The 13579-nt window shown below is 68.0% G+C and overlaps 3 protein-coding genes across 3 annotated transcripts in view; 1 reads left to right on the forward strand and 2 right to left on the reverse strand.

Annotated features, from left to right (window-relative positions):
• LOC112967642 (roundabout homolog 3-like) overlaps positions 1–2266 on the forward strand; it is a 12600-nt gene extending 10334 nt beyond the window's left edge. The window contains exons 14-18 of the mRNA XM_026069004.1: positions 254–390; positions 463–687; positions 1247–1806; positions 2072–2178; positions 2255–2266. Of these exons, the coding sequence (XP_025924789.1) occupies positions 254–390; positions 463–687; positions 1247–1806; positions 2072–2178; positions 2255–2266 (1041 nt within the window). The remainder of the gene's footprint in view (positions 1–253; positions 391–462; positions 688–1246; positions 1807–2071; positions 2179–2254) is intronic.
• A 300-nt stretch (positions 2267–2566) lies between these two features.
• Positions 2567–9700, reverse strand: ROBO4 (roundabout guidance receptor 4). Its single transcript, XM_026069016.1, has 15 exons — positions 9637–9700; positions 9052–9366; positions 8826–8983; positions 8621–8741; positions 8391–8529; positions 8185–8312; positions 7258–7373; positions 6915–7134; positions 6675–6796; positions 5769–5940; positions 5531–5690; positions 5154–5325; positions 3570–4161; positions 3299–3469; positions 2567–2772 (listed from the first exon to the last, which is right to left on the reverse strand). The coding sequence occupies exons 1-15, from the start codon at positions 9698–9700 to the stop codon at positions 2567–2569; spliced, it is 2856 nt and encodes a 951-aa protein (XP_025924801.1).
• Positions 9701–11712: 2012 nt separating this feature from the next.
• HEPACAM (hepatic and glial cell adhesion molecule) overlaps positions 11713–13579 on the reverse strand; it is an 8359-nt gene continuing 6492 nt past the window's right edge. The window contains exon 8 of the mRNA XM_026069030.1: positions 11713–11718. Within this exon, the coding sequence (XP_025924815.1) occupies positions 11713–11718 (6 nt within the window). The remainder of the gene's footprint in view (positions 11719–13579) is intronic.

The raw sequence follows: 13579 nt of genomic DNA on the forward strand, positions 1-13579 counted from the left end.
GTCGCCGCCGGTGCCTACCCCTGGCTGGCGGATTTGTGGCCGGCGCCCGGCGCCCCGTGCCTGGATGCGGCCGCCGACAGCCGCTGCACCGGCGAGGCGGCGGCGGCGTGGGAGAAATTCGGACCGTCCGCTGCCGCCAGGACCTTCTCCCGGCCCCACCACGGTAGGGAGGCACCGGGAACGGGGGGGGGCGACGGGCGACGCGGCGGCGGCATCGGCGGGGCGCCCCGAATCCCCCCCGTGCCTCCCCTCCGCAGGGGCGGGCAAAGCTGTGGGGAAAGCGGTGCAACCGCCGGCGCTCAGCTGGCCCGAGCTGCTGCCCCCGCCGCCCTCGGCCAGCGAGCTGAGCCAGTACGAGGAAGAGGAGGAGGATGAAGAGCTGGCCAGCAGGTGAGTGCAAGGCACCGGAGGCGGCGCGGTGCCCGCCGCGGCGCCCACCCCGTGCCGCCCTCCCCTGCACAGCTCCGGGCTGGAGGACTGGTGCCCGCCGCTGCCCGAGCGTGGCTACGCCGCCGGAGACGCCGCCGGAGACACCACGGAGGAAGGCTCGCCGCCCGCCACCCCCTCGCCCGCCGGCTCCTGCGGGCGCCAGTCCACCGCCACGCTGACGCCCTCGCCCCGCGCCGAGCGCCGCGCCGCCGACCGCATCCCCCGGCTCCGCGACTTCGACGGCCGCCGGCTGCCCCGGTAGGAGATGCCGGGCGCCGCGGCGGGAAGGTCGTGGGGTGGCCGTGCCCTCGCCATCTGGCTGGTGCCGTCACGGTCCGGCCATGCCATCGTGAGCCGGCTGTGCCGTGGGGGTCCAGCCGTGCCATCGGGATGTGGCAGCACTGTCACGATCCGACTGGGCTGGCGGGGTCCAGCTGTGCCATCGTGATTGGGCAGAGCCATTGCGATCCAGCTGTGCCGTAGCGATCCAGCTGTGCCATCATGAGGCAGCAGGGTCATTGCAATCCAGCAGTGCCATCATGACCCAGCTGGGCTATCATGATCCAGCTGTGTCATCACGATATGGCAGTGTCATTGCGATCCAGCTGTACCATAGGGACCCAGCTGTGCCATATCGATCCAGCTGTGTCACCACAAGCAGGCACAGCCTCTGCCATCCAGATGTGCCAATAGGATCTGGCCATGCCATTGCTATCCAGCTGTGCCATCCCAATCCAGTTGTGCCATCAAGATCTACTAGTGCTGTTGTGATCCAGATGTGCAGTCATGATCCAGATGTGTAGTGTCTGTCCGGCAGTGCCATCACGATCCAGCAGTGCCATCGTGGCCTGGCAGTGCCATTGTCATCCGGCTGTGCCATTGCAATCCAGCTGTGCCGCCCTGACCTGGCCATGCCACTGTCATCCAGCTGTGCTATTGCGACCCAGCCGTGCCATCACGACCTGGCAGTGCTGTGGCAATCTGGCCACGCCGTCGCGATCCAGCTGTGCTATCGCGATCCAGCTGTGCCCTCGCAGTCCGGCCTCGCTGCGCCCGGCACGCGGGAGATGCTGGTGTGGCCGTGGCCCGCTGCCGGCTCCCGCTTCGCCCTGCTTCCCCTTCTTCTCCCGTTTGCCAGGAGGCCACCAAACGGCGCCAGCACCCTGCCGCGGGCACTGAGCCCCGGCACCGGCACCGAGGACGGCGCTGAGAGCCCCGCGCCCCGCGCCCGGCGTGACCCCGGCCACGATGGTGGCTGCTCACCCGGCCTCGGCGAGCGCCGGGGCTGCGCCACCGCCTCCATCTCCGCCGCCCTGGTGCCGAAAAGTCGCCCAAAGCCCAAATCTGGCCGCTACCGGCGGGATCAACAGCCAGCAGGTGAGCAGGGATGAGGATGAGCCCAAGGGTGGCGAGGCCGAAGGCACCGGGCGCTCACGCCTCTGCTCCACCACAGACCTGCCGCCGCCACCGCTGCCGCCGCCGCTGGCCGAGGACCCCAGCGTCCCCTGTCCGGGAGCCGCTGCCGCCGCCTCGCTGGAGCGCCGCCCTGCGCCGGACCCCGACGGTAACAGCCGAAAATGGTGTTTCGCCCCCGCTGCGGCGCTGGCGTGCAGAGCCCCGACCCCTCTCCTTTCCCTCGCAGACGTCGTCCCCTACGGCAAACCCACCTTCCTCACCTCGTCCCGTGGCTCGACGGGCTCCCGAGGCCACGGCTCGGGGCGCAGCCGGACGCCGGGGGACCGTGGCGAGGTGACGGGGCACGGGGCGGGTGCCGGCAGCCTGCCACCGCTGCCGCCCTCACCCCTCTTTTCCTTCCCCTCCGCAGGAGATGAGATGAAGGCGCCAGCGCCGGAGCAGTGCACGGCCCGAGCCGGCGTGGGAACGGGGCCGCGGGGGAATGATTTTTAATTTAGGACCGGCTTCGCCGAGAGCTCGGTCCCTTGTAAATAGGTTTTTGCGGAGCCAGCGGGTGTAGCGGGGTGGGCGAGGGAGGGATGCGGACGGTCTGGAGCGACGCGGATGGTCTGGAGTGATGAGGATGGTCTGGAGCGATGAGGATGCTCAGGAGCGATGAAGATGCTTGGGAGGGATGAGGATGCTCGGGAGCAATGAGGATGCTCTGGAACGATGAGGATGCTCAGAAGGGATGAGGATGCTCGGTAGGGATGAGGATGCTCAGGAGGGATGAGGATGCTTGGGAGCAATGAGGATGCTTGGGAGCGATGAGGATGCTCGGGAGGGACACGGACGCTCGGGAGCGATGAGGATGCTCGGGAGGGACGCGGATGCTCGCCGAGGACGGATGCCCGCCCAGCTCCGCCCCTCTTTCCTGTCCTCTTTTTGCTGGCGGAAAACGCCTTTTGTAAAACGACCAATAAACCCAATTTGTTAAGCAGTGCCGAGCGGCTCGGGGCCCCGTGTTGCATCCCGCGCCGGCTCTCTGTTTCCGCCGGGAAGCGGCTCTTTATTGCCAAGCCGTGCGCGGGTTAGTAGGCGGGAAAACACGGCCGGGTTAGTAGCGGATGAAGAAATTGGAGCGGGAGCGAGTCCGTGCCACGGCGCTGGCCGTCCTACACCCTCCGCGCCGATGTCCCTCTGCTCCTCTCCCTCCCGGGTCCGGCGGCGGCGTGCGGGACTCCGAGCGCTGGCACGGCCCAGGGGCTGCCGGCCGCCAGCCCGCGGGAACCTGGAAGGGGAAAGGATTTTTCGGGATGCTGTGTCACCCCAGAGGGAACACTGGCATGTCACCGAGGGGTGGTTGTGGCAGCGTAGCTGGTTCCCAATGGGTGCTGGGATCCCGGATTTAGCCCAGTTGGGGGGTGCCCATCACCCCGCCATCGGGGCGCCGCCGTGCCCAGCCATCGCTCACCGTGCTGTTGATGCGGGAAGGCCCAAGCCGGGCTCGGCGCCGCCTTGTCCTCCTCCGGCTTCGCCCTCCAGCCTGGCTCGGCCTCCAGTGCCGCCATCCAGCCCCAGGCGGGCCGCAGCGGGCCCTCGAGGAAGAGGAGTCCCTCCGAGGGCGAGGAAGGCAGGGAGAAACCTGCCGGGAAAACGCTCCATCTAAGCCCATCCGCCCCCCTCCCCCCCCAAAAAAATTTCCTCGGCGGGGACGGCTCCCCGCTTGGCCAGGAGGTGCTCACCCGCGTCGAGCCCCTCGTCGTCCTCATCGTCGCGGCCGAGGCTGAAGCAGAGGCTGTCGACGGCCAGGGCCAGGGCGCGGGCGAAGTCGGCGTCGGCGAGGAAGGAGCCGTCGGAGGAGCTCACCAGGCTGCAGCGGGCGCTGGTGAAGTTTTCCTCCGAGACGGAGCCCCAGCCGTTGAGCAGCGAGCCCGCCGCCGTCCGCTCTTCCTCCTCCTCCTCTTCCTCGGGGTCGCCCAGCTCAGAGGCCGGCGGCCCGCAGATGTAGCCGTAGGTGTGCGGCGGCGAGAAGGGCCGCGGTGGTGGCGGCGGGGGGCTGCGGCGAGACGGTTCCCGCCGCGCCGCGCTCCCGCCCCGCCGCCCCACATCCGACGGCCTGGAAGGAACATCCTCGGCCCGCTCCAGGGATTCGGCCACCCGCTCCGGCGTCAGGACGCTGTCGCCGTCGTCGCTGAGCGATGGCGACGGCGAGAGGCGGCCGGCGGCCGGCGGCCCCGGGGACCTGCGGGCGCCGTGGGAAAATCCTGCCGCTCGTTCCCGCGCCGCGGCCGCCGTGGGAACATCCGGCCTGGCCGCTCCGTAGCACCCGCTGCCCTGACCCGGGTTGGGGGGGGACTCACCGGGTCGGTGGGTGCCGGGCGCGGGGTGGCCCCCCGGGGGTGGGGGAGCCCAGCGAGGCGCTGCAGTGCCGCGGTTTTGGGGAGCTGAACGCCGGCGGCGGGTCCGGGACGGCTCCTTGCGGGGGGACGGGGATGGAGGTGGCGGTGTCACCGCGGACGTCCCCACCCTCGAGGTGGCCCCGTGGGGTTGAGGGTGCCCCTCGCCACCCCCTTCTCCCCAACCTCGCTCACCGGTCGGCACTCCGGGGTGACCCCCGCGGTGGCAGGGGGGGTCGGGGCAGCTCCTGGCCTCCCCGGGTGGTGGGACCCCATGGAGGATGCCGGGGTTGGGGGACCCGTGGTGGCCTCGGCTCGGCTCCTCCGAGGACGGTGCTGGCGGGACAAGAAGGGCAGGGCCGGGCACCCGCGGGCGCCGGACCCCCTTCCCCGGTGAGGGGCCGCGGGGGCGACCCACGTGCCCCCCCCTCCATCCTCGGTGCCATCCCGCCCCAGCTCCCTGCTGCCGGTGGAGCAGGTCCCGTGGCCCCTGGTGGGGGTCCCACGCGCCCTCTGTGGGTCCCATGCCACCATGGGGGGGTCCCATGGCACCCGGCGTGGGTCCCAACCGCCCTCTGGGGGTCCCGCAGCACCATGGTGGGGGTCCCAGGCCCCCGGGGTGGGAGGTCCCGCAGCACCATGAAGGGCTCCTGGGCACTGGGTGAGGGTCCCAGCCACCCCGTGTGCGTCCCACGACACCATGGCGGGTGTCCCAGACACCGGGTGGGGGTCCCACAGCACCAGGCAGAGGTCCCAGCCCCCCCTGTGTGGGTCCCATGGCATTGGGTGGGGGTCCCACGGCACCATGGAGGGGTCCCAGACTCCTGCGCACGTACCACCACACTGGATGAAGGTCCCACGGCACCATGGAGGAGGTCCTAGACCCCCTGTGTGGGTGCCACTGCACCGAGTGGGTGTCCCAGGTCCCACGGAGGGGGTCGAGGGCCCCATGGGAGGGGTCCCGGACCCCCAGAGCCGGGGGGACTCACTGGTGTCACTCCAGAGGAGGTGGCTGCTGAGGCTGCTGCTGCTGCCGAGGGTTTTGGAGCCGGAGGTGGATTTCCAGGTGTCCGAGAGCCAGGGCGAGTCACCAGCCTCCAGCCTGCGGGGCCGAAGCACCGTCAGGGTGTCACTCCTGCCACCCCGGGGTGCCCCGGCCACCGGCCCCTTCTCCTTGCTCACCTCTGCCGGGCCACCGTGTCCTCACCAGCGCAGCGGCACAGACCTGTGGAGATGGTCGCGGTGGTGCCTCCAGGGTGGCACGTGGCAGGTGCCGAGCCCAGGGGGTCCCCGCCGCTGCCACCGACCCTCCCTGCTCACCTTTGCCGCGGGGGCCGCCGGCGCGGCGCTGGCACAGGTAGATCAGGAAGGCCAGGAGGGTCACCCAGAGCAGGGCGCCGGCGCCGGCGATGACGGCGGCCGAGGGCAGCGCCTCCGGGTCCTGCGCCACCACCTCCAGGAGTGGCTCTGCGGAGGCCACAGCGTTACCCCCCGCCAGGATGCGATGCCGCGGAGGGATCCCCTTCCCTGCACCCCGTCGCCTACCCGGGACGCCGCAGGTGACGTTGCTGGGCACCCCCAGCCCCGCGCCGTTGAAAGCTGCCACCTGGATGCAGTATGTGGCCCCGGGGCCCAGGAGGAAGGTTTCCAGGCGGCGGGTTCCTCCGTCCACTGTCCTGTTGGTGTGGTGGTGAGAGCCGTTGCCCAGGGACCAGACCTGCCGGGCACGGAGAGGGAACTGGCACTCACCCTTGCTTGTGTCCCATGCCACGCATGGGTGTCCCCTTGGATAGGCACCCCATCCTTGGATGGATCCTATTGGATGACCCCTTGGATGGGTCCCTTTGGGTAGACCTTCCTTGGGAGGTCACCTTGGATGGATCCCCCTGGGACAGACATCCATCTTGCATGGACCCCCTTGGGTGGATAGACATCCACCTTGCATGGACCCCCTTGGGTGGATCCCCTTGCATGGACCCTTTGGTCAGATTCCACACGGATGGACTCCTTGAATGGATCCCTCTTGGACAGACCCTCCCTTGGACTGACCACTCTGGATGGACTCCTTGGATGCCAACCCCCTTGGACTTTCCTGGATGGACCCTCTGCATGGACCCCCCTTGGAGGGACCTCCTAGGCTGGACCCCTTGGATGATCTCTTTGGATGGGTGCCCTTAGAAGGACCTCCTTGGATGGATCCCCTTAGATGGACATCCTTGGATGCCCTTCTTTGGATGGACCCTCTTGGATGGACCTCCTTGCATGGACCCCTTGCATTGACCACGTTAGATGGACCTCCTAGCATGTATCCCACAGCACGGGCCCCTTGGATGCATGTCTTGGATGGATCCCTCTTGGATAGACCCTCCCTTGGATGGACCCCATTAGATAGACCCGCCTGGATGAACCTCCTTGGCCAGCAGCTCCTGGTGCCTCCCCGGTGCCCCTAACCTTGTAGCCGCGGATGATGCCGTTGTGGGCGTCGGGAGGAGGTGGCTCCCAGCTCACGACCACGGTGCCGTTCCCCATCTCAGCCTGTCCCACGGTGACGTGCTGGGGCGCCGCGCTCGGCGCTGCCGAGACAGCGAGGCTGAGACCCCCCCCATGGCCCCCAGCTGGCCCCCATGCCCTTGGCATCCTACTGGGCGAGGGGTGGCCCCGGTCCCTCGCGCGCCCCCTGCCCGGAGCTACCTTCCTCGGGTATCCAGAGGTGCCTGGTGTTGCTGTCCAAGCCCTGGGCTCCCCTGGCGTAGGGCCGGACCTTGAACTCATACTTGTAGCCCCTCCGGAGCGCGGGGATGGTGGCGCTGAGCTCCCTGCCCGCATCACGCTGCGCCCAGGTGGTGCTGGCAGGGAGCAGGCAGCGGTACAGCACCGTGAAGCCCTCCGGCGCCGGCGCCGGCGTCAGCACCTGGAGGCGAAGGGAAGGGAGCATAACGGCACGGAGCTGGCGGCCGGGGGCAGGGGACGCTGGGTGGCTTCAGCCCCATCTGTTCCCCCCCTCCGCCCTGTCGCATCCCGGCGATGCACCAACCCGCCAGTGGAGCCGGACGGCGGCCGCGGAGGGGAGCGCGGTGCTGTTGTCCAGGTGCAGCCGCACGGCCAGCAGGTCCCGCGGCACGGCCTCCTGCCCACCCGTCTCTGGGAGGTCTGCGGGCAGAGGGAGGACTCGCGACAGCGCCGGGCAAGGCGTTGGGCTGCTGGCATCCCACCTGGGATAACTGTGCCTGGAGAGCCTGAAGTCTCCTTAGATGGATCCCCTGGGATGAACCCCCTGTGATGGAGCCCTCTTGGATGGACCCCCCTGGATAGACCCCCTTGACTGGACCACCCCCTCGATGCATCCCACTTGTTGGACCCCCCCCTTCGATGGATCCCTTTTGGGTAGATCTCCCTTTTATGGACCCTACCCTTGGATGAACCCCCTCCTCGGATGGACCAGCTTGGGTGGATCCCCTTTAGATGGACTCCCTTGGAGGGATCCTCCTTGGATCGTCCCTCCTTAAATGGACCCCATTGGATGGATTCCACTTTGATGGACCCTCTTTAGGTGGACCCCCCCTTGGATGGACCCCCCCTTGGATGGATCCCTCTTGGATGGACCTTTCCTTAGTTGGACCCCATTGGATGGATCCCTCTAGGATGGACCCTCCTCAGGTGAACCCTCCTTAGATGGACCCTCTTGGATGGATTCCTCTTGGATGGACCCTTCTTTAGTTGGACCCCATTGGATGGATCCCACTTAGATGGGCCTTCCTTAGATGGACCCCCCCCCCCCCGGACGGATACCCTTGGATGGGCCAGCTTGGGTGGATCCCCCTTAGATGGATGACCTAGAATGGACCCCCCTTTAGATGGACCCTCTTGGATGGACTCCCCTTAGATGGACCAGCCCGGGCAGACCCCCGCAGATGGTCTCCCATGGATGGACCCCACCCGGGTGGGTGCCGCCGCCACCTACCCTCCACGTGGAGGACGGCCGTGGCGGCCGCGGTGCCCAGCTGGCTCTGGGCCGTGCAGACGTAGGTGCCCGAGTCGGCGGGCGACACGGCGTAAAGGCGCAGCGTGTGCTCCCGGTCCACCTCGTGCCTGGGGACGCGAGCGCTCCCGTCAGTGTGGCGGGGGACGTGAGGACCACGGTGTCCCCCCGCCTTGGCCGGCACCTACCTGCCCCAGGGCAGGTCCCCGCGCTCCTTGTGCCACTGCACCCAGGGCAGCGGGTCGCCCTGGGTGCCGCACGCCAGCTCCACGGTGCTGCCGGCGGCCGCCGCCGTGTCGCTGGGGGGCCGCACGATGGCCGGCTTCTCTGGGGACGAGGCGGGTGACAAGGGGGGGGGTGAGACGGCGCCGGACACCCCAAAACCCAACGCGACCTTGCGGTTGTCCCCTCCGCTCACCCAGGACGGAGACCAGCGCCGGGCGGCTCTCCCGCTCGCCCGCTGGGTTGGTGGCCACGCACACGTAGGCGCCCGAGTCGCTGCGCCGCGCCGGGGCCACCCGGAGCTTCCCGCGGGACACCTGGGCGGCACACGGTGGGGACGGTCACGGCTGTCACCGTCCCCCCCTTCCAAAAAAATGCTGGTGCCCCACGCTGACGCTCACCTCGTGGCGCCCCGACGCCAAGTCGAGGGCGACGCCGTCCTTCTTCCAGGTGACGCTGGGCTCGGGGTGGCCCCAGGGGGCCACGCAGGGCAGCTCCAGCACTTGCCCCGCCGTGGCCACCAAGTCGCCGGGCTGCAGGCGGAAATTTTCCCGCAGGGCTGCAAGACGGAGAAGGCGTCGGGAAGAGCCGCTCGCCCCTTCCGGTGCCGGTGGTGGTGGCACTTACCGGCGACGGAGACCGTGGCGTTCCTGCTGGTGGCCGTGCCCAGGCGGTTGGTGGCCACGCAGGTGTAGACGCCCTCGTCGGCGCCCCGCTCGAGGCGGAGGAAGACGAGGGAGCCGCCGGGCAGCAACGTCCGGGGGGACCCGGAGTCATCCCGGCTCGTCCCTACGGGCTGCCCATCCCGGTACCAGGTGACCGCGGGTGCCGGGACACCGTCCGCCCGGCACCGCAGCGTGGCCGGCTGGTCCCCGCGCGCCGCCAGGTCCGACGGATGCTCCACGATACGCGGCGCCGCTTCGCCGGCCGGCGGCTGGCAGCCTGCGGGGGCGTGCGGCGAGCGCGTCGGGCCTCAGCGGCGGGACGACGCGGGTGTTGTCCCCCCCCCCCSCCCCAAATCCCATCTTGCACCCGTTTTCGCCACCCGCCGCAACCCTCCTGCCGCTGCAAAGGGCGAAGCCGGCCGCCCCCGCGGGCAGAGTTAAGGGGATTTTGCACCGCTGCGGTTCAGCGCTCCCGGCGGCAGCCGCCCCCCCTTCCCAAATCCGGGATTCCCGGCCCTGTTTTGTCCCCCCCACGGGGTGCACTCACCTGCCAGGCACAGCAAGGCGACACAGAGCCCCAGCCCCAGCGCCGCGGCCCGGCCGCCCGCCATGCCGACCCCGCGGGCGTCCCGCCGATGCCGACCTTCCTGTTTCCTCCCGGAGCCTCCGGGCCGGATCCGGGCCCTCCCTGGAGCAGAGCCCCAGCCAAGGACGGCCGCTGCTTAGCTTGCTTTTTGCAACACCCGTCCGCCACCCCCCAAATCCCCGTGCATCTCCCTACCCCCCCCCCGGGATCTGTCCTGACCTGCCTCCGCACCCCGAATTAAAGGGGGGGTTAAAAGCGATGCAAAGGGACCCCCCCCCCCCGTGCAACCCCGCGGGATCGGCTCTCCGGCGCGGTGACAATAGCCGGACGCAGGGCAGGAAGCGCCGAGATGGACGCGAGCAGCTCGGAGGGGCCGGGGCAGCGGGTGCCCTGCTAGGGGGGCACCCTGGGGCCCGCGGCGCCCGGAGGGAGCACAGCCTCGGGATGTGGGTGCATAATTTGGGGTGCGGGGCAGGAGGGGTGGCTGTGCACGGTGCTGGGCGCGTGCTGTCCTCCGTCCCCACGGCGCGTGGAGCTGGCAGTGCCCCACGGTCCGGCGGTGCACGGAGCGTGCACGTCCCATGTCCCACAGTGCGTGGAGCACGTGTGTACTGTGTCCCACGGTGCACATCCTGCACATCCCGTGTCCCCGTGGTGCACACAGTGTGCACGTCCCATGTTCCGCAATGCACACAGCGTGCACATCCCGTGTCCCATGGTGCATGGAGCACGCATGTACCGTGTCCCCGCAGTGCACAGAGTGTGCACATCCCATGTTCCGCAATGCACAGAGCGTGCACATCCCGTGTCCCTGTGGTGCACAGAGCGTGCACATCCCGTGTTCCGCAGTGCAATGATCATGCACATCCCATGTCCCCATGGTGCAGAGCGTGCACATCCCATGTCCCCACGGTGCGTGGAGCATGCACATCCCATGTCCCCATGGTGCAGAGCATGCACATCCCGTGTCCCTGCAGTGCACACAGCATGCGCATCCCATGTACTGCAATGCACAGAGCATGCACATCCCGTGTCCCCATGGTGCATGGAGCATGCACATCCCGTGTCCTACAATGCACATGGCGTGCACATCCCATGTCCCCACGGTGCACAGAGCATGCACATCCCGTGTCCTACAATGCACAGTGTGCACATCCCATGTCCCCGTGGTGCATGGAACATGCACATCCCGTGTCCTGCAATGCACATGGTGTGCACATCCCGTGTCCCCGCGGTGCACAGTGTGCACATCCCGTGTCCCCACGGTGCATGGAGCATGCACATCCCGTGTCCTGCAATGCACATGGCGTGCACATCCCATGTCCCCGCAATGCACACAGCATGCACATCCCGTGTCCCCATGGTGCATGGAGCATACACATCCCGTGTCCCTGCAGTGCACAGAGCATGCACATCCCGTGTCCTACAATGCACACAGCATGCACATCCCGTGTCCCCAAAATGCACAGAGCGTGCACATCCCGTGTCCCTGTGGTGCACAGCATGCACATCCTGTGTCCCCGCAGTGCACAGAGCGTGCACATCCCGTGTCCTGCAATGCACATGGCGCGCACATCCCGTGTCCCCGTGATGCAGAGAGTGTGCACATCCCATCCCATGTCCCTGCGGCGCACGCAGCTGCCCACATCCCACCACTCACCACGCCGGGAGCCCCCCAGGAATGGCTTCAGCCAAAAAAGCCGGAGGAGTGCGGAGCTCCCACCCCACTCCAGCAGGGAGCAGTGTGACAGCCCTCTGGGAAGCCATCAGTAGGGACCAGAGTGAACAGCGCACACGTTCTCAGCTGCCACCCTCCACTCGGAGGCCCTGTGCACCCAGGTCCCCTCTGCGCCCTCCCCCAGCACACAAAGGCACCCGCGGGTCCCGCCGGCCGGGTAGTACGTTTAGTTTATTGGTTAGTAGCGACCGCGGGGCCCGGCGAGCAAGGCCTTGCCCCCTGCACCCCGAGCGCCCCGGGGTGCCCCGGCACCCGCCCCAGGGCCCGGCGAGCTCGGCCGGCCGCTCTCCGCTTTCATCCTAAACCTATTTCCCGGTAAGGCCGAGGGGAAACGCAAACGTGCACGGGCGCAAAAAAACACAAACCGGGCGATTTTCACAGAAAATCCCGACGCGGCGGAGGGAAGGGACTAACTAGCGAGCGGGCGGCGAGCGGCGGGGCGCGGGGGCCGGGGCGGAGCTCGGTCGGGGCCTCGGGGCCCTCATTTCGGGGACGGGGCGCGCTCCGTGCACACGCTCTCTGCCCGCGTCGCAGGCATGTTCTGCCTGCGCGCTGCCTGCACGCTCCGGGCACGCTCTTTCCGCGTGCTCCTTGCGTGCTCCCTCCGCATGCTCCGTGCGTGCCCTCGTGTGCTCTGTGCACACTCTTTGCACGCTCTGTGCATACTCTCTGTCTGCAAGCTCCGTGCACGCTCTCTTGCACGCTCCGTGCACGCTTACCCTGCATGCTCTGTGCACGCTCACTCTGCACGGTCCATGCAGGCCCCTTGCAGGCTCCATGCATGCTCATGGCGCATGCTCGGCGCATGCCGTCTCCAGACGCTCCATGCATGCCCCCTTGCACGCTCCGTGCATGCTCTCTCTGCACGGTCCGTGCATGCTCTCTCCGTGTGCTCCGTGCATGCTCTCTTGCATGCTCCGGGCACGCTTTCTCTGCGCGTTCTGTGCACACTTTTTCCATATGCTCCGTGCACGCTCTCTCTGCATGCTACATGCACAGGCATGCCACATGCTCCGTGCGCGCCCTCTTGCATGCTCCGGGCATGCTCCCTCCGCACGTTCTGTGCCTGCTCTCTCCACATGCTCCGTGCCTGCTCTCTCCACACGCTCCGTGCATGCCCTCTTGCACACTCTGTGCCTGCTCTCTCTGCATGCTCCATGCTCGCTCTCTCTGCACGCTCCATGCACGCTCACACCACATGCTCTGTGCCTACTCTCTCCGCATGCTTCGTGCACACCCTCTTGCACGCTCCGTGCCTGCTCTCTTTGTGCGCTCTGTGCATGCTCACACCACACGCTCTGTGCACACCCTCTTGCAAGCTCTGTGCCTACTCTCTCTGCACACTCCGTGCACACCCTCTTGCATGCTCCGTGCCCGCTCTCTTGCAAGCTCTGTCACTGCTCTCTCTGTGCACTCCGTGCACACCCTCTTGCACACTCCGTGCACGCCCTCTTGCATGCTCCGTGCCCACTCTCTTGCAAGCTCCATCACTGCTCTCTCTGTGCACTCTGTGCACACCCTCTTGCAAGCTCCGTGCCTGCTCTTTCCACACACTCCATGCACGCTCTCTTGCACGCTCCGTGCCTGCCCTCTTGCATGCTCTGTGCCTGCTCTCTTGCAAGCTCCGCCACTGCTCTCTCTGTGCACTCCGTGCACGCCCTCTTGCACACTCCGTGCACGCCCTCTTGCACACTCCGTGCACGCTCTCTTGCACGCTCTGTGCACACCCTCTTGCAAGCTCCGTGCCTGCTCTCTCCGCACGCTCCATGCACGCTCTCTTGCATGCTCCGTGCACACCCTCTTGAAAGCTCTGTGCCCGCTCTCTTGCACGCTCCGTGCCCACCCTCTTGCAAGCTCCGTGCCTGCTCTCTCCGCATGCTCCGTGCCTGCTCTCTCCGCACGCTCCATGCATGCCCTCTTGCACGCTCCGTGCACGCTCTCTTGCACACTCCGTGCCCGCTCTCTTGCAAGCTCCGTGCCTGCTCCCTCTGCACGCTCTGTGCACGCTCTCTTGCAAGCTCTGTGCACGCCCTCTTGCACGCTCCGTGCCCGCTCCCTCCGCACGCCCCAGCCCTGGGCACACATGCTTTCCACGCGCTCCGCACACGCTGCCGCGGGCCATGCCAGCGCCCCGGGGCAGGGTGGAGGGGTGTGGGGGTGGGGGGG

This window comes from Apteryx rowi, unplaced genomic scaffold (assembly GCF_003343035.1).
Source record: "Apteryx rowi isolate R43461 unplaced genomic scaffold, aptRow1 scaffold_1053, whole genome shotgun sequence".
Lineage (NCBI taxonomy): Eukaryota > Metazoa > Chordata > Aves > Apterygiformes > Apterygidae > Apteryx > Apteryx rowi.